At 38.4% G+C, this 20,290-nt stretch overlaps 1 protein-coding gene across 1 annotated transcript; it reads left to right on the top strand.

The window, feature by feature from the left end:
• Nucleotides 1-2,268: 2,268 nt before the first annotated feature.
• On the top strand, nt 2,269-9,330 carry LOC135699758 (uncharacterized). Its single transcript, XM_065220079.1, has 3 exons — nt 2,269-2,323; nt 8,509-8,790; nt 8,903-9,330. Exons 1-3 carry the CDS (start codon nt 2,285-2,287, stop codon nt 9,035-9,037), a joined length of 456 nt encoding a protein of 151 aa, XP_065076151.1. The 5' UTR covers nt 2,269-2,284; the 3' UTR covers nt 9,038-9,330.
• Nucleotides 9,331-20,290: the final 10,960 nt, after the last annotated feature.

The raw sequence follows: 20,290 nt of genomic DNA, 5'->3' as shown, positions 1-20,290 counted from the left end.
AATCCTATGGTTTTGACAGTTCGGATCACTGCACATTTAAATCGGCCGTTTACGATTTTCGGGCTTGAGTCAGAATTAAGTGTCATGTCGGTTTGTCGGTGGTATGTCGTTACTGTGGTCCTATTTTTTTGCGGTACAATGTTTAAAAAAAAAACTTATTCAAAGAGTTACATCGGTCTGTCTGTGGTTTGTTTGCATGCTATTTTCGACATATACTTAGCTTTATCATTTGGTTTGTTGATCGCTTGTCATTTTGTCATCTGGAGATATATTTTTTTTTATATTAATGCAGTCCAACGTAATTGGCAAATCAAAGTTGGCACTCGTGGAGAATAGATGAACTGCGAAAGTGATGATGGTTTCAAAATTTTACACGGTGAGGTATACGAGTTCAATCTTAAAATGCCTTTATTTTGCAAATTGAGCATTTTATTTAAATCTGGTTAATACTACGTTAGTAGAAAACTTAAGGACTACTCAGTAGATATATAATATAGAAAAATTAATTTATTTTCAACATACACCTAGATTTCAGCTTTTCTCAAACTGTAGCAACAACCAGATTTGAATTCAATGCTCCATTTTCAAAATAAAAGCATTTTAAGATTGTACTCGTATACCTCTCCGTGGAAAATTTTGAAACCATCATCACTCTCATAGTTCTTCTATTCTCCACGAGTGCCAACTTTGATTTTCCAATAAACTCTATGTTATGTAGCAAGCAATGACAATCTGTATAAGGCTGTCCACGAGACAGTTGCGATCACCTGACTTTTTTGTTTACCCAGAAATTTTGACAGATCACAGTAGAACTGACAGTTCACTCTCATATGAATTTTTGCAGCACCATTAACACCAGATCACTCACACACTCTTGATTTCTAGCTGTCAGTTCCACTGAGAAACGTCTCTTGGATCACCTTATTATAGCTTTCATTTAGATTATCATTGCTTGCCTCAGAACAAAAGGCTGATAGCCCACTTCTTTTAGTGTCTGACTCATATTTGACGTATACTATATTAGACGAGTTCATGTTCCTGTTCTCGGTCTGGTCTAGAAAATATATCAGGTAGAAAATTTTATCGACTTCCCTGGGCATAGAGGTCCTTGTTTGTGCTAGCCACACAATATACAAATTCCATTGCATAATGGTTGGCATAGACAGCTATCAATTAAGAACTGTGAAAGTTCTTCAAAAACACTAAAGAACCACGCACAATGCAACCGGATGTGAGAAGAAAATGACAATCTATCAGCCATCCCGGTGAGAAAATATCCAGCTCGAAAAGATCCTCGACCGATTTCAACTCGAGAAAGTTCAACCCGCTCAGAACGCGCTTTTAGTGACCAGGCGAACAACCAAAAACCACCAAACATATTCGCACGAAATTTCGTCATACCGCTCAATCGAGTCTGACGCAATCGTTTTTGGGGGACGCCCGTGTCAACGATAAAGTACATCGACGACAATGTTGGGAATCCTGATAAGCTCGGAACTGTGAACTGCAACTGACCCACGTTCCGTAATCGACTCTAATCAGATTGTAAAGCAAACCCATAAATATTCCCTATCTAGCGGGAAACACGCGTCGACTTCCCGCAACATATTTAGCTTACAGAGCCAGAGTTCTCCACAACAGACGTCTAACAGGTGATCCACCCACAGACAACTAATACTTTCTCGCGAAACACGATCCTTGTCTACGGCCGCATGTAACCGGCGTGCGTTGCAATCGTGATCGGACACGACTGGGCGGCTTGCCGAAGGAAGAACGCATACAAGATTCGAAATCAACCAATCGGATCGCTCGGTCTTATCGGTGGCCGGTCGCCTTTGCCTACCTTGCCCATGCTAGGATTGGCTGGAACCGTATGGCTGCTGGACCGTAGCGCCATCATATTTACGTTGATGAAGTCATGTGAATCTGTCGCAACCCCCTTTCACGCCGGTCGGTTTTTGGCTTTTAATATAAAAGATGTGCGCCGGTTCAGTCAGTAGCGTTAGTCATTTCAAAGGCAAAAGACCGAACATAAGTGGCGCTTGAGCAGTCGTCCGGTTTGAAAGACAGAGAATAAGCGTGTACGGATCGGGAAGAGTGAGATTCGCTTCTTTTTTATTTTTGTGGCGGTTCTTGGAGCTAGGAAGCGAGGACGAACGCGATTCTTGAAAAAAAAGAGAGAGAAAGTGCAGTGATTAATAGGTTGATAAGATTGTTTAAGAATATCTTGGAATTCTGTTGTTATTTTGGAATCCTGTTTATTGGGATCCTGTTCAGAAATCAAATGCATAAACAAGGATATCGAATGGAGCAAATAAGCCAGGTAAGAAGAAGTTGAGTCCAATAAAAGGGGATATAGCCAAATATAACGTAAATTTCATATGATAATAATGTGAAGTATGCATTAATACCAGCGCGATCAAAAACAACAAATGAGTTGAAAAGTTTCATAATTTATTGAAAACCTGTAATCAGGGTTGCTTCAACTCACTTGCTATAAAAAAATGTTTTCCTGAATTTTGAAGTCATTACATGTTATAATGATATTTTGTCCTTGTTAGATACAAGAAGAGGTTGAAAGGCAAGTGTTTGATACATACTACCTGTCAATTTCGATTCCAGAGTGTTATAATCGGTGATTTTATGATTCGTGAGCGTTCACTCAGAGTGAGCGCTCGGGAGTCGTAAAATAGCTGATAATGGCTATCTGAAAGCGAATTTGACAGGTTTTATGTGTCAAATACTTACCTTTCAGCCTCTTCTTGTGTCTGACAATGACAAAGTATCATTATAACATCTAATGATTTCAAAATTCAGAAAATATTATTTTTAATTTTTATAGCAAGTGAGTGGAAGCAAGCCTGCCTGTAATTGATAATTTCAAAGCTGTTTTTCAACGGTGGACTATCATATGTAGCAATAATAAATATAAATAAGATAATTGCAAAAAAGCAATAAAAAATTAATATTAAATAAGAATTAATAAAAAGAACAAAATAAAAAATATAAAAATTATAATTTTACAATAGATTATTGTAAGCTGTCAGTTTTAGCACACCAATACTGACAGCATTTTGCCAACTTCCTATTCAAACAAAAAATGTACAAGGTGAGTTGAGCATTTTTCCATAAATCGATTAAAGAAGCAGAAAAAATATTTGGTTGGCCATTATTCGGGAAAAATAAAAGCTACCACTTGAACCATTTTTTTGCTGAAAAAATGTGTTAAGGGTGTTGTATTTTATATGGACCGTTTCAATTTGAAACTAGAACAGAAACGCACCTCTCGCAATGCAGAGAAGCAGTTTCATTATTTGACCACTATTTTGCACTAGAGAGGGTCTAGTATAAGAGAGGAGTGGATTTAAAACAAGCTGCCATGGCAACCTATGCCTGGGTGGTTTCTAGCAACACTGCCAATCCAATCAAGATGGCGCTGCTATATTGGCTCTGGCTTTGACAGTTCTTTTGGCTCAAAACCAGCCAGTCCGCTCCTCTCTTATACTAGACCCTCTCTGTCTGTCTGTCTTTGTTAATTCCTCTAGATCGATCTCCAAAAACTTCTCTGGTTATTTTTTCAATTAACCACTTCATTCGAGCAGTTAAAATGACGTTTAATACCACTCGAAATTTGAAATAAAACATTATTTTGGGATTTTGTCTTCTAGAACCACGAGAAAAGTAGCCAACATTTGTGCGTTTCATAAAAAAATAGAAATTAGTTGGTCCAGTCTTGTGAAATCGCTGGTAGAAAGTCACGCCAAAACTGCTTGACAAAGTGGTCAATTCCTCTGGATGTATTCTTCTAACCCAGGCGAAAACGAGGTCACGAAATGAAATCTCATTCTGTTACTGTTCGGAGAGTAGGCAAATTGATAGAGCAAATAAATTTGCTTTTCATTATAGCGATCTCCGAAAACTTCTCTGGATATTTTTTTCAATACTTCAATTCTGAAGATCTTCACTGTACAATAATTAAAATCACGTCTCTTAGATATTCTCTTATTAAACCCGGTTGTTCAGAAATTATTCCTAAGACCTTCAGGTGATCAGATATCTCGAAAAAAATCTTTTGATATTTTTTCGATACTTCAGAAGGATCTCAGAGATTCTTTCATGATACCAGGTGTATAAGAAATTATTCCAAAGTCCTTCAGGTTGTCATAGGTCTTCTAAAACTTTTCAGGATATTTTCTCAATACATCAGGATGATCAAGTATCAGAGGTTCTCTGGGTGTTTTAGAAATTATAGCAAAGCCTTCAGGTGCTCATAGGTCTCCGATAACTTATCAGAATATTTTTTCAAAACTTCAGGATGGTCAAGTATTGTTCTGAAGATCTTCAACTGTCCAAAAATCCAAATAACTTCTCCCAGAGATTATCTCATGATATAAGGTATCCCAAAAATTATCGCAAAGACCTGAAGGTCACAGGTCCCCAAACACAGTTCAGTGGCCACCCTGCATGTTTAGACAGCAGTATCGTCCGGGATCTCTTCTCGTGGTTCGAACTCGTTACCTGACGTTACCTGCATTACTTTGTTGTAATCATCTTGTTCCAGGAAACATGTTCTTGAATCGGAATCATCTTCTCCGTTCATGCTAAAATCACAACCTTTGCACACGCACACATGTGTAGGGTTTGAATACCAAACACCTTTTAAAACTGTGCGTTGCGCTGATCGTGTTGCAGCTTCATTTTTGACAGTTTCAAATTTTAGAACTGACAAGTAGTATAAAACATTTTTTTTTAAACGAGGTTTATTCCAAGGGGCAAGACAGCTGTACTCAGAGTAAATATATTTGCTGCGAGTAAATTTGATTTACTCATATTTACTCAAAAATCAACAAAGTAGTTTGGAATTTTTCATCATAAGATGTAGTGGAAAGAACCTCCGTCTGACAGAATGTTTTGTTTAAATATTTTTAATTAAGAGAAAATTTAGCATTTGGCATCAGATTATCAACTGTCATATAGCATGATGTCAATGAAACGGCAATATTAACTTTTCATGCATTAGAAGATCCAAGTTACATTGCTTTTGTTTAGGCCAGGGACCTCCTTTGCTTTCTAGGGATTGATGATCTTTTTTTTCGGGATATGGTGATGTGATTTCCTGACCAAAGAAGTTGGAATTTGACCTAATATTATGAGAAGATTATTTTAGCTCATGAAAATTAATACTCAACGTCTCAACATCGATGTCAGAGGCTTCTTGTTCTGTTGAATTAGTTTCTGGCATGAGGAAACTCAACATTACTAATTATTTATAATTAAGGTGTACAGTGATCAGCAAAATTAAATTTACAAGCTTTCGTAATGGAAGATCGATATACATCTCAAAAAAAGTCAGAGTAATGGTCAATTGTCACTAGAAACTTCCTGATTTAGAAAAAGACAGTTGAAAATTGTGTTCAGAAACGGGTTAAATTTTCATCGCCCGGTGTTGTTGTGATGATCCACATTTAGCACAAATGGAACATTGACGAATACGGTTTTTATGTAGCTGTTCATCCCAGGTCGCAATATTTAGATTAGTTTCGTCCATCTTCATAGTTGATTCTATTCCAACACTTACATGAGCGATCGTCGAAGGGATACAGGAATCCCTTCATCTCTTTTTTGTCATGCTACTTAGAATTGTTCAGAATCCTCCATTTGGGATGACTGTAGTCCTTCCTGAGATTGTCTGGAGTATCCCTGGAATTGTACGGAATCCTTTTTGCGATTGCTTGAGCTCCTCTCTGGACTGTCATGAATGCCCCTTAATTTTTACTGAAATCGTCCTTTTGACTGTCCAGAATCCCTGTTGGGTTTGCCCGAAGTCCCCTTTGATATTGTCCGCAAGCCGTACTGTGAGTGTATGGAATCTATTTTTGAAAACTGTCTGGAATCACCCCTAGGCTAGTTCGGAGTCCCTTCGAAGACTGTCAGATATCCCCCTTTCGATTGACTGGAATCCTTCCAGAGATTGTCAGAAGTCTTCTAGGGATTGTCCAGAGGCCCTCTGGGACTGTCCTGAATCCTTCTTGTTATGAATCCGTATTATGTGGTTGCTAATGTTTCACAGCGTGCTATACGAAAGTGCAATTGCCTTTCCATTACTTGACAGCATCGGTTTCAACACAACAACCAGGTTGCTATATGTAAATGTTGTTGAGCAGAGTTACTCAAAATTAACTCCGATTATTCTCATGATCGAAAGCTGTAAATGGCATCCCTTGATGGTTATTTACAGTTCGTGATAATGACAAACTGACCATAAACGAAGAAATGACTAATACGCTAAGATTCTGTGCTTATTATACTGAAATTTACCAACCAATTGCGTCTCACAAATACTGTGAATAAAGCTTGGGGGGACCACAAGATTATACACGTGGCACGTAAGCTGCACAAAAGATGGTGGATTAATCTCTCTGCACTCCTGCAGACAAGATGGATGACCGGGAGGTCATCCGGATGTTGTTATTTTTCAATAAAAATTTATAACATTCCCTCCTGTAGCCAAGTGTTGGTACAGTATGGCCCCGCTACTCCGACAAATTTGTGGCCGGGTTAACGGGGTTGATCCGATATTCAAATCCATACAACAATCCAATCTAACCTAACAATGTTTTTACAAAAGCTCCATACGAGACCGTTAGGTCGGATTAACGAGAACTGGCTTAGCAGGGGGATCCTGTAGATAGCAAAGCTAGCAACAAAATCGTATCACTAGCCTGCATACAAGTTTGTTTATAAATGTAACTATTTGCCGGCACACACGCAGTACCGGTTAAATCATGTTTGTTTTTTGTTTAATCAAACTACATCTTTAAATTCAAACTAATTTTAGTAAAAGAAAACGAGCATGGAAATCAATTCAAATGAAATTTACTGAGCACACTTACTACAAATCGCGAACAAAGCACTTATTGGCAATGTTTTGAGGGTTTTTTTTCAATACCCGATTGATATAACCTATTCTTAGCAAGAACCTTGTGACTGTGATTTCTTACTATCGCAAGTCATAATCTTATCACATAGTAAGCAACTCTTTCATCAGGCATCAGAGTCTGAAGAGGCACGCCAGCTGCACATGAATCAGAAAAGAGCGTTTGATCTCCCATACGTCACATCGTAGCAATTAGACACAATCGTGACGATTTTGAGTTGATATGTGTCACACTGTTATTTAAAGGCATTGATAGCCGGATTGAAGGCCATCCTGCAGGTGATTGCGCTTATCAGGTGGGCAACACAAAAAAGCCATTTTTATCTGAGTCATTATATAAACCCGGTAGAGAGTTATCGACGTCAAGGAGTTTCTCGTGATTTCCTTTTCCGAGTGTTTCACCTGAACTTATCATCGTGTACAGCCACAGTGGCGCTCTGGATATAGAAGCTGGAAGGCGGAAACTTAAAAGTCTTCTTTCTCACCAAAAACCAAAACAAAAGCTGTTATCACGAGTCAAGACCATGCGTTCGACAACCTAGGACAATGGTAGTTTCCAAAGAATCACAAGTTACACACTTCTGAAGAAAACTGTTACGCGGTTCTGCTCGGAAATGTTCCCTTTCCAAAGCAGGCAATTGACCTGCGTTAGCAACAGCTCTTCGTTGATCACTGAGCGAGTAAACATTGCCACGTTCTAACTGGTAGCACTCCTGGTTTGGTTCGGAGAGTATCAGCTTTGAAGAAACAGAATGGAATAAGTAGATGATGGCGATGAATGATGCAATTGATACTGATAGTCCACATAAAGGGCAATAAATTTTATGAGCCGAATTTGACGGAACCGAAGAAGAATCTAACGCTTGGCTACAGCCAGTCTGTGAATCAAAACAACGTTGTCAAGCTGATCGTTCGTTAAGAAGTATGTCAAGTTTGTGAACTGTTACACACACCTCTTATCGGCCGCACAAACATGTTTGCTGGGATCGCTTTGTGTTTTTGTTTTGAATTACCACGTGGCAACAGAAAAGGGGTACTGCAAATACGTTGAGCATTCACTACATGTGCAAAAATGCAAACATTTGTTATTTCACCACCGGTAATCGGCATTTCACCATACTGCTCCGCATCACGAGACAATCCCGTGCAACGTTTATACGTTCATGCAGGATGAAGTCCATCCGCCGGTATGATCATATGATGCTCGCAAAAAACATCAGCTGCAAAGTGCAAACAATCCGCTATCTTCGGATTTAGATTGGCACGGCAAAAAGTTTTATGGCACGTAAATTGTACCAATATTTCCAACAATTAAAACAATTACTGATAATATGCAAGTGACACATGCTCTTCATACACATGGTGTTCACCTGTTCGTCACCTGCCTAATGATAATGTGCCAGTTGTCTTAGTCCGGTTTGTTATTGTTTTCAACCGTTCCATCTGGACGTCACCTGATACCGTCAAATCCGTCTTGTTCAGTTTGTAAACAAATGGTTCGAAATTAATTTCCCAGGAGTTGTTATTATAATACCAATCTTAATTTCGTTCCGCTTTCTGTCATTTCGTAGATAAGCACAAGTAGCAGTGGCAAACAATCGCACCACACCCTCCCCGGCACTTCGATTCGACCGCTAGGGTTACTGCTGCTGGTTTGTTTACTAGCCTCGATGGTACAAGTCTCTGCCAGACCTTCAGACGCTGCTAAGCCAGTTGCTATGGTTTCATCGAGCGATCGCAGTAATCCAGCATCCATTCCGCATCGCAATCTCAAACGGCGCTCGGCGGAAGAGCACGACTACGGTGACTATTTCGATGAGGAATATTTGCACATCCGACGTTGTTATGAAGATGTAAGTATACCAGTAGAAAGCGTGATACACTGATCTTGATTATATTTTTCTGAAAGCAACTCGAGTTCACGGTTTTCTTATGTACTTATTTTGCATTCTCATCCCCATTCAGGAAGATGTCAACGAACTGTGCCAACGATGTTCGAAGGTGACGAAATCAGCTATCGTGTTTCCGATGTGCTGCAGTAACGAAGACGAAACGATGGACTGGTGCAAGGCGTACGTCTACTACGGTATACAGAATTGATGATCTACAATCTCCATCGTCGCACTCTCGGGAAGTGCACGCGCCACTTAGACTGATCCACTGATTAGCCTAGCTAGCAGAATCTATTTATTTATGTACAAACGTCCCCGTTCATCCTTCGTGTCGTCGTCATATTTGTGTCCGTTATTTCATCGTGTCGTAATTTATTAATGCCATTATTACTTACATTACCGGAAGTGGAAGGAGATTAGAAGACTGCTGTGATTCCTACTTTATTATAAACTAGGTAAAGGTAGTAAGATAGGCTAACAATGAAAATAAGCAGCCTATGGCAGATAGACTTACACTGAACGCTAGCTCTAACTGCCAAGACCAGTTACGATCGAATAAAACTATTAAACTAATATGTATTCTGCAACAAGAATCCAACTTGTGTAATTAATACAATATCACTTATAATCAGAAAAAAAAAACACAAAACCAAATTTGAAACAATCCAGAAAAGACCGGTTATGGCTTCAATCTATCAGCCACACCAAAATGCGACTTCGAAATAATCGGGTCATAAGACCAGGGACAGGAGCTTCGAATCACCAGCTTATCAGAGTAACTGTTGTGGTACAGCTGGCAGCTGGAACTGCGATGATAATTTCATGAAGCGGGTATGCGTGCTGATTGTTAGACATTCTAATGCAGAGATTAAAACACACAAACAAAAACTCTTAACACAGTCATCGAGTATCAATACACTGTTGCTATCATTATTTGCCAAACAATATAAGAATGCTCTCTTGCCTAATTTATCCAAATTATTATTATATTTTTCAATAAATCATAGTACAAACACGGATCATGTTATCGAAATGACATCCGAGACAAAGTTGTAGGAAACTGAAATCAAAAAAATTGATTTATTTTAAAACAGTAAGCAGTACAGGTCCATTATTTGCACCGTTCAGCTTGAATTGACCCTTGTTAATCAGTTCTAGCAATTTAGATTTATATTTTGTGTTTTTAGATTTAGATTAGGTTTAGAATTTTCCCCTTTATCTTACACAATTTTGATTACGCCCTTTTGGTTTCATACTTTTTGTTTGACAAACTGTCAATTTGGCCCCACTGGCGCCTTATTGTTTTTTCGTTTTCATTTGCGCACTTTTGCAGAAATTTAATGTCTTGGGTTTCTTTCGTTTTTTTTTGTTTTTTTTTTTCGTATGCATTGAATTATGTAATCAAAATCACCACCATAATCTCTGATGGAATTGTCATTGTTTTCATTTCTCCCACCGGTAACGAACGCGCAAAAATTATAAAAAACTGAACATGCAAGATCAAACGGAGGCCTTTAATCTGTGCCGACCTCGTGTTGGAAGTCAGCTAAAGTCATACCCACCCGGAAACCTGGGAAGGATCCGTCCTCTCCTTCAAGTTATCGACCAATCAGGCTTCTCTCAGGGTTATCAAAACTGTTCGAAAGAGCAGTCTATCACCGGCTCCTAACATCTGCCGAAGAAAACAACTTGTTACTCGGGGAACAGTTTGGTTTTCGGAAAGGTCGTTCGACCGTGCTCCAGCTGACTCGAGTAACAAACATTCTCAGACGAAACAAATCTGTGTCGAAAACGTCTGCCATGGCGTTGTTGGACGTTGAAAAAGCGTTCGACAATGTCTGGCATGATGGCCTGGTGTTCAAATTGCAGCAGTACGGTCTTGCAATCTTCCTAGTGAAGATAATAAATATCTATCTATCGGACAGGACGAGTCTCTCTGAATGGCATCACATCGGATGCTTTCAACATCGGTGCCGGGGTTCCACAAGGAAGCATCCTTGGCCCCATTCTATTCAACCTGTTCACCTCCGATATGCCGGCTCTCCCTGATGGTGGATCGTTGTCTCTGTTCGCAGATGACACATCCAGCGTCTACAAGGGTAGGGTCATCGGAGCTCTGACTGCCAAACTTCAGACAGGCCTGGACGTCCTGTCTGAATATTTCAACAGCCGGACCCAGGTCAACATCTTTCCACACTCTTAACACAAACGAAGTGACAGACGACTAACTGGCGAATAAATCCATTAAAATAATGTGGTTCACAGTAAAGAGCCTAAATTTATAAAGAGGCGAAATGTCAAAATTGGAACAATCGATTGTCTGTCAAAGTCATAGGAAAAGTCATTCCAATCGAGCAGAAGACCTGTCAAATGGTTAAGATGTCGTCTCTTTATAAATTCAGGCTCTTTAGTTCACTGTAATAGAATTTTCTTGGACGCTTGTGCCATCATCCACCAGATGGGTTAGTTTTTTTTGTTTTGATTTGAACAAAGTTGATTTTGTGTACAATGATTCTTTGACAGTGTGCAAAGAGTGTATCATTTTGCGATTTTTTTATGCATTTCAGTTTTGAGCAGAGTGAAAGAGATAGAACCAAAACATTCTAATACATTTGGTGAAAATGCTAGTACAATCCAGTAGTAGTGTTGCCATGTGGTACAATCTAGTAGTAGTGGTGTTGTCATGTGGTACACTGAAAAATTGAAATAGCAGGTTAGTCGCCAAAGTTTTCGAGCCGCTCCGTCTGTCACTTCGTTTGTGCTCTAAATCTCCCAGACTTGTTCCGTCGGAGAAATGTCGAAAGAAGTAGTCTACCTAGGCCTAACATTAGACAGCAAGCTGATTTTCAGGGAGCACGTTGATAAAACGAAAACCAAGCATAACATCCTGATAAGATTCCTGTGTCCACTCATAAACAGGAGATCTACCCTGTCCCTGAAAAATAAGCTTGCTGTCTACAAACAAATCATCCTGCCCGTAATCGAGTACGGTATGCTAATCTGGGATAGTTGCACCAAATGCCATCACCTCAAACTCCAAAGGATCCCGAACAAGATCCTTAAGATGATCCTACACAGCAAAAAAAAATTAATATCACATCAAAGTGGATGCACTTCAATCGTGTCGAAAACATGGTGTAATATTACTTGACAAAATTATCATTAATTTAGTGCATGAACTGACATTAGGCTGCTTTAACTGCATTTGTTTATTTTTGTGGTTATAAAAATTACATGAGATTTTCGACATGATCGAAGTGCATCCTCTATCATCCTTGTTGTCTAAACAGTCCCCCGCGAACTAGAAATTCTGAGATCCACCTCCTGGCTGGAATTCATATCATACGTGATCATACGTGATCTAGCACGTTATACTCGTAGTTAACTCTTTTTTTTCAATTCAAGCAAATCAAACCCCCCCCCCCCCAAGGGGAATTCTGTAGACTAGAAGAAAAACGTGAATTCGTAAATTAGTATAAAAAATTTAACAAAGATGAAGAGGCTGATAGCGAAGGCAACAGTTCAATAAGACTGGAAACTCTTCCATTTTCTCATACGAACGCCATGAGACGGGTACAATCACGTCATCTGCCGCTCAAAGGTAAATGCTTCGAACGAATTTGATAGCAAAGATTACATCCTCAGAAGAAGGGTTTGTGTATTTGCTAATTTTTCTATGCGTTGCTTCCACCTTCACTCAAGCGCAGCGTCATTGTATCTGTATCTGTTGATTTGTTGTCTTCGCTGATAGGCTAATCAATTAAAATGTTAACACAATGTAAAATCATAATTAACAGATATAAACGTAATTTTACTTTAAATCAAACGGAGGCCACTTGTGTTCCACTTTTAAGCAAGAAATTGCTCTCTGGTGCAACATCGGATATGCAATGGAAAGGATTACGTTGGTTTTATTTTTGTTTCAGCGTCCGGTTGTACGTCGATAGCAGCGAATTGATCGATCGGCTACTGGTTTGCCGTTGGCGACGATTGATGATCGTTAATTTGGAACCGCGTAGACAAGATAACCTAATCGGGTCCTGAGGTTTCCAATCTTGTGAATGATTTTGGGTGAATTAATAGGTAATATTCTTTTTAGAATAATGCATTTTAGCAACTACAACGGATTTTGCTGTCCAACAGCGTTGTCGAATTGCTAGACTATCCTGAACAATAATGGCATCTTATGCGGACTCCCTGTAGGTCAGCATTATTTGCTTTTTTCAATTGCCTCTACTCGGACTGTTGTTCTTTTGGCGCCTCTTGTCACACGAGGCAGATCTTATAAAGCATATCGGCCCACAAAAGAGTGGTGTTTTCGATATGAATAGAAGTTTCTTGAAAAAAAGATAGGAAAGAGTAAACTACCTGCAGCTTACCAATGCATCTGTAGCCGAGGCTGATGACCATGTTCCGGAATTGACCAGAATATTTGGGTTTCTTAAATAGTCTCACCTATCAGCAACTTGCCTCTTCGCTCCGTTTCAGAAACATTAGTTTCTCGCGTTCCGAGCTTGATATCAAAATATGATCATTAGTATATAAACAATATATTTCGAAGTGCCATCCGGTGTATGAAAGTATGTAATGAAATCTGAAGCGGGACGTGCAGTCAAATCAGCCTACTGATCATTCTTGTCCGAAATTGGTTCCATGTACACTCAAAAACATTACAATACTAAGATTGATTAAAATTAAATAATTTTATGATTATGCAATGTTTATACCTTGATCGGATTAAAGTTTTCCTTAAAATTATACTTAGTCCGAATAACGGTGGGGAAATCTAATGTATACAAAGGTAAAACAAATCGAAAGCCAAATCAAACGTGATGGCCCTTGTGATCGTTCAACTTTCTTTTTTTTTGTCGAAGGTATGTGAATTGGAGAGAAAATTTCGCTATTTTATATTTTACATTATGCTAATAATATAACAAAAGTTTTTCGCCAATTTCCGTCAGTATTCATATGGTCAGCATATTCCGCTATGATGAAATACAAAGCAACGCAAGTTTTGTTCCGTGAATCCTGTTGACAGGCTTAGGTATAGCCTCGGGTATACCGGCAACGAAATCGCAGGATCTCCCAGAAGCCTAGTTTCGGGAACCAGCAAGTCACAGTCACCAGAGATGAACGTCAGAGCGATCCACAGTAGCAATACATCCGGCGATTCTGTCAACGGCAGTAGCGACAAGTGACAATTTAGGGTGTTCCATAAAATATGTGAATTGAACATACAAACTTTTTTATTATTAGAGATAGGCCAAAGCAGTGTTCTAAGCAGTTGTAGAACATTCAATTCAAAGCAAATTTGTTGAAGACACAACGTTTTTATCTCCTAAGGTTCATGAGTTATGATTTTTATTTTAAACAAGCAGGTTAGGGTGGCCACTAAAATTGGTTTTTTTTAACGGCGCCGGTGGTGTAGTGGTAAGTGTGATTACCTCTCACCCCAGCAGGCCTGGGTTCAATCCCAGTCGGCGCCGCCGGGATGTTCTGAGGCATAACATCTCTGATCACGCCTTCCTTCGGATGGGAAGTAAAGCCGTTGGTCCCCGGTTCATGAGTTGATGGGTCGATAGGTAGGGTCCAGGTGTGGGAGCTGCCTTCCTGGCACGTCGGTAGCATTGGTGCTCAGAACGGAAAACAAAATCGACGGAAAAAACAAACCAAAGGAAAAAAAATAAAATTGGTTTTCTTTGAATTTCATGCGTTAATTTCTCGATTACATTTACATTTAGAGCTTTTGATGACGCATATTTTTGCATAAGGAACTAGGTTACTATCTTTTTTGATTGGAAAGTTAAAGGCTTTTTTCTTCGAAAAAATTGCTCTTTTGAATTGGCAATATCTCAAAATGGAGCAAACCAATTTTCAAACATTTAATTTGTTAAAAAACATAACTCATGAACCATAAGAGATAGATACATGGTGCGTGTGTGTATGTGTGTGCGTGTTGGTGTGCTTAGAAAAAGGCATTGTGAACCTTGCTAACGATACACCGCAGATTATATAACTTAGAAACGGATACGTTCCAAAAAACACTTTACTTGTTTTTCCTAATTTCAACACTTCGCAAAAAATCGCAAAACACATTAGTTCTGAAAGCACACACACATCTGAAAGCTAACTATTCTAGCTATCTTTTGGTTACTAAAAGATAGTGGGCGGATGTGCCCGTCATATGTTTTGCTTAGTCTAAATGTGAAAAAAATTTATTTTTGCTAATTTTTTATTAGAAACTGTCACTTAACACAGTGAAGACACTCTTTTTTACCATCTATTTGACGTGAAATAAGCCGAGAAACATTTCTTTTGAAGCAATCAAGTTGATAAACACATTATTTTTTGCTACATTTGAGCAAAACAATTACACGAAACAGCACGATTTTTTTTTTCAAAAATTTGTGATATCGCTACACTATAACAACGATAAAAAAAAATGTAATCAATAGAACTTCACAAATCATTCAATTTAAGATATTCTTAACATGTAAAAATGATAAAAAAAAATATTGAAATAAAAAAATATCAACTTTAATTTTTGAGGTTTTGGCCAGCCAGGAACCACTGTGCAGTTATACGAGGTAGGCGACGATTGTTCGTATTTAACAACCACATCCCACCTCTGAGTGAAACCCGTAGGTGCACTGCCTATAATCTCATATCATTCCCATATGGATTTTCGTCAATTTTGAGATAACACCGCTATCAACTATCAATTGGCATCTACTATCATATCAAGAGCAAATTTTCATTATGTCGTAAGTAACATTCGCACCAATCCGAGAAAAATAAAGTTTTGTTTTGATGACCGAAAAGTTATTCCTATTTCCAAGTAAACACATATAATCTCATAGTGATAGCAATGTTTAACATATTTAACAGGGTTTTAATCATACAAATGCAAATCGCTAGCTTTCATGCTAAAAAATACTGGTTTTTGAGTCAAAAGTTATTATACGTCGTTTGGTGGCCCCTATTGTTACTTAAGTCAAAGTGTATTTACCAGGATATTCGGGAGAATTATCAATTACATCTCCTTACGTGCAGCCCATTCATCATTTTAGGACTACCGAAATCATCTTAGCAACAAACAGTTCGATTTATTCACTTTAATAATGAGAAAGCGAAACGACGAACGTACACTTTTCACGGGTTTCTCAGCGCTGTTACTTAAGTCAAACGGCATCTCCATAGAAATTGGGTGACATAAGTAACATCGAAAACTATTTTGATCGGAAGGTGATTACGTCAAAAAGCAATTTGACTGGCAAATAAATTTAAAAATAGGATTTGATCCTATATTCGGACAGTATATAGTGTAATAGCAGGAGAATCGATTGACACTGATAGCTCGACTTTGTTTACCTTTGTTACATTCGACGTAATGAAAATTTGCTCTTGATATTATGTGATAAAACTTTGGACTTGGTAATGAAAAATGTGAAAACAACATCAAGTCAGTTTGTCCCATCAAACAAAATAGTCGCATATCAGTCCCATCCTGAAATTCAATCGTCCATAATTGAAGTTCAAGTTTTATTTTTCGATAATTTATCAAGCTGGCATTTCATTGCAACATCTAAATATTGAATCAAAAGTACTAGCCCAGGAGGTAAGTCACTCTGCCACATGTATCTGTGCTTATTGTGTTTCACGTGCGTTCTTGTGTGTCGGAATGTGTTTCTACACGGCGAATGAGAACGACCCAAGTTTGAGTTTAGTTTACTCATAATGGCCAAAAGTGCAGGAACTCAGCGATGAGTAAAATTTGTCTCATGTTTTCCCAGGTTTTTCCAGGATTTTCCAGGAAAAATTCCCGAATTTGAGAAAAAGTAAAGATTGGATTCACTCAGTCTATTGGTACTACTCCGAGACTGAATAAAATTTTCGTCAATTTTCTCATTTTCTGGCAGATTTTTTAGGTTTTCCACAGGAAACCATGAGACAAATTTACTCATCGCTGAGTTCCTGCACTTTTGGCGATTATGAGTGAACTAAACTCAAATTTGGGTCGTTCTCATTCGCCGTGTAGGTTCCGGCTTCGCTTCATGTCGACCGAGCTGTCAAAACCCCAACCGAAAAAATGCTTCCTGGAACCATGTCCTCGGCCATAACAAAACGCTGAAAATGAAGGATCCCCCTGCGACTCCTTCGCTATTGTTTGCTCAATGCAAAACAGTACATCTGGTGGAAGGATTTAGTAACGTGTCCGAATATGAGACCTCACTGCAGGGGGGAAGCCGAACGGCGATGTGCCACCCGGGAAGGAGGACCACAGTAGAAGAAGGTACAATTCCGGTCGGTGGCAATAGTTCCAACTCCAACTCCAGGGCAAATGCAATCTGTCATGGTTGGGCTGCTGCTGGTGAGAACCTTGGCACAGAGTGACTTACCCCATTATGTTTTACTGAACAGTCATCGAACGAAATTCCAAAATTGCTGATCTCACCAGCAAGTCATCTTGCTTGCATCATCCTCCTCCGCTTCGTTTCATCTCTCGCACTTGACCTCGGAAATCTCTGTTTGATAACAGGAAATCTTTAAGTAAAATAAGTGAAGCATCTGGAAGACAACGCAGGAGTGCAGAAACTGCCACAGAATTTGGCAGTTTATGCACTTCCGCGTCGATTTCCAGATGTTTTATTGATTTTGAAGCGAAAATATTCACTATTGCCTGTTGTAGAGCCCCATACATGGACACGTAATCTGACACACCAAGAGAAAGCCACCAGAAATCGCTGAACATGTTAACCTCAGTCCCCAAGTAATATTCGTAAAAAAATATTATCATTTTATTTCTACCCATGTAACAAATAAAATTAATTAAGCCTAATAGGGGAAATGGATCTAATGTCGGCTTAAATGCCAATAATTTGGGCCCATACATAAATCCAGTAATCTACTAAATTTTCAATAGTGACCAAAAATATCCATTAGTACCATCCCAATGATGCGTTCATCTAGATAAAATTGATAAATAGCAGATTTTTAGCGATGGGCTCAATCTTCGATCCATAGGCCAACATTAGAATCATTTCCCCTATATAGTTCAAAACGAAATGAAAGATCTTGAAATTTCACTAGCGAAAAAGATTGTGATTTTGGTTGTGGAACATTTTCCAATATCGTCAGTTCATTTTTCACTTTCGCTGATAGGAAGTAATAAAAATCTCCATATAGAAATTGAGAGAAGTGGAAATAATTCGCTTTCGATGCATATTCAGGTCAAAAAAAATTGAACGGCAGGCTAAATAAATCGTTCATTGAAGACACTCTATTTCTGATTTCCATATCACAGACTACAAAATAGAGTAGACAGGGTATATTCGTATGCGTCAGGTAACACCAGTATGGACGCGATTTTGCATTGAAACTTGCGTGCAGATTTTCTTTTAGCCAGACTTATATACTGAACTTGTTATTTTTTTCCTAAAATTGTGGGCTGTGAAATCCTGGCTTAAAAAAAAAATTTCGACGCGATTTGTTGCATTGTTTGTATAGGGCTTAATCTGTAAAACTAATATTTAGAGACCATCCATAATTTTTTTTTTTTTTTTGAAATTTTGCTCTGACACAGTTTAATGTGTATTGTTTTATACTCTGTGAGTTGATTTCATCAGGTTCGCAAAAGTTTTCAAAATGGTGACGAAAGAACAGTGTGCGTGTAAAAAGTTTTGTACGAGTACTTTTAAGGGCCACCCACATTAGATCCGTTTGCGTTGCGTTGACGTAAATTTGACAGTTATACAATAGATTTAGCTGTCACTTTGCCGCAACGCGTCCGATCCGGATCGAATGTGCGTGGGCCTTGAGAATAAGGATCTGTCGCATCGTGCCATCGGAAAAAAAATTAAAGGGTTGTGTCCTAGACACGACCGCAGTATGACGTAGAACTACACAAAATTGATGTTTTTCATGCATTTTTGACTATTATACTTTATCTTAAAAATTTCAAGTATTTCAATGTTTCGGTTATGGTTCACTCAAAACAATTTACACATTTGAGATAATGTATTTAAATTTAATGTAATGGTTAAGAATTGACAGAATCTTCCCTACATATCTACATTAGGTTGATCAATGTTGAACTATTTTGCTGTGATCAATATGCGCTAAATTCTAAATCGATTACAATAGGAACTGGCACTATTTCGTAACACATTTTTTGTTGATTTGCACCACAAAAACGCCATGCATGTTGTGGGATAAAACAATTCGCAACAAATACGCTATTTTTTCAGCAGCTCCATCATTAGTTTTGAATTAGATCTCTGAAGCAGAGAAGAGAGTGAAGGTTGTATTTTATGATAACGCAACAAACAGTTGTTTTCCTTATCAGAATACGGTACTTTCAATATTGAATATTGTTGGTTCATATGTCAGCGAAGTAGGGGAGGAAGGGGTATAACGATCATACGGGGTTTAAGCACCTCTTTTTCTCCAATTTTAAGGACAACCCTAACATGAAATTAGCATGCATCATTAATATGTACTTTACAGCGTGGTTGTAGAATGATTCGACTTTTCTCAAATCAAACGTTTGGTTTCTAATAAGTAGGTTCTTAGTTCAACATTAATTGAGCTTGGAGAAGAAGTTTCTTAGACTTTCTTGTACTAAATTAGTGCCGGTAAAAATAGGTCCAACTAAAATTCATTACCCTACCTTAAAATTCGAACGTATGCGGTTGCAAAAGTTATTGCGCATTTCACCCCAAAGTAGTCTATTAAGTGCGTTTTCATTTATTAAAAAGTCTGACCAAAATGCGAGTTTCCATCTAATTGTATTGGTGTCTTGAGTGCACTTATCCATTATGATGCAAGCATTAAGTTCTTCGAATACACCAAAACAATTTGACCGAAACGTGCACTTTTATCACACTTTTTGGGGCAGTCCTACCTCGAGTTGAAGGACCTTCTCCAGCGTCCCAATCAGTAGATGGTGACGCATTAAATACCTATGACTGCTTCCATGTTGGCTTGACAACACCGAACTCTCTCTGCAGATGCACGACAGCAGCGCTGTTTTATATCTTTTCAGGTTCAAGCAGAACGATGTGCAACCAAGTGGTATTCGTTTATGATGAATGGGCTTGGGGAAAACGTTTAGTTCATGAAAACAGTGATAAAATTATCATTTGCGCATTTTTCAAAAGTTTTTTGATTAAAAATTGGAAAATTATTTATTTTGAAAGATTCGTTAAGTAATATCCTATCGATTGGTGTATTTGGATTTTAATTTCATCTATAAATGACAAAGCTACAAGCGTTCAAAACCTAACACTATTTCACCACACATATTTTTTGATTTGTACCCAAGTATAGTCGACAAAGACGTAGTTCTACGTCAAAAGTTGCACACTTATAGTGCGAAAACGAACTTTTTGTCAGTGCTAACCTCAACCTGAGTTAGGGTTTAAAAACAAACGATCAAACTGACGTTTGTCAGAAAACAACC

This window comes from Ochlerotatus camptorhynchus, unplaced genomic scaffold, assembly GCF_037179485.1.
Source record: "Ochlerotatus camptorhynchus isolate MF236.1 unplaced genomic scaffold, CSIRO-AGI_Acam_v1.1 ptg000114l, whole genome shotgun sequence".
In the NCBI taxonomy this organism is placed as follows: domain Eukaryota; kingdom Metazoa; phylum Arthropoda; class Insecta; order Diptera; family Culicidae; genus Ochlerotatus; species Ochlerotatus camptorhynchus.
This window is presented reverse-complemented; position numbering and strand designations above follow the sequence as displayed.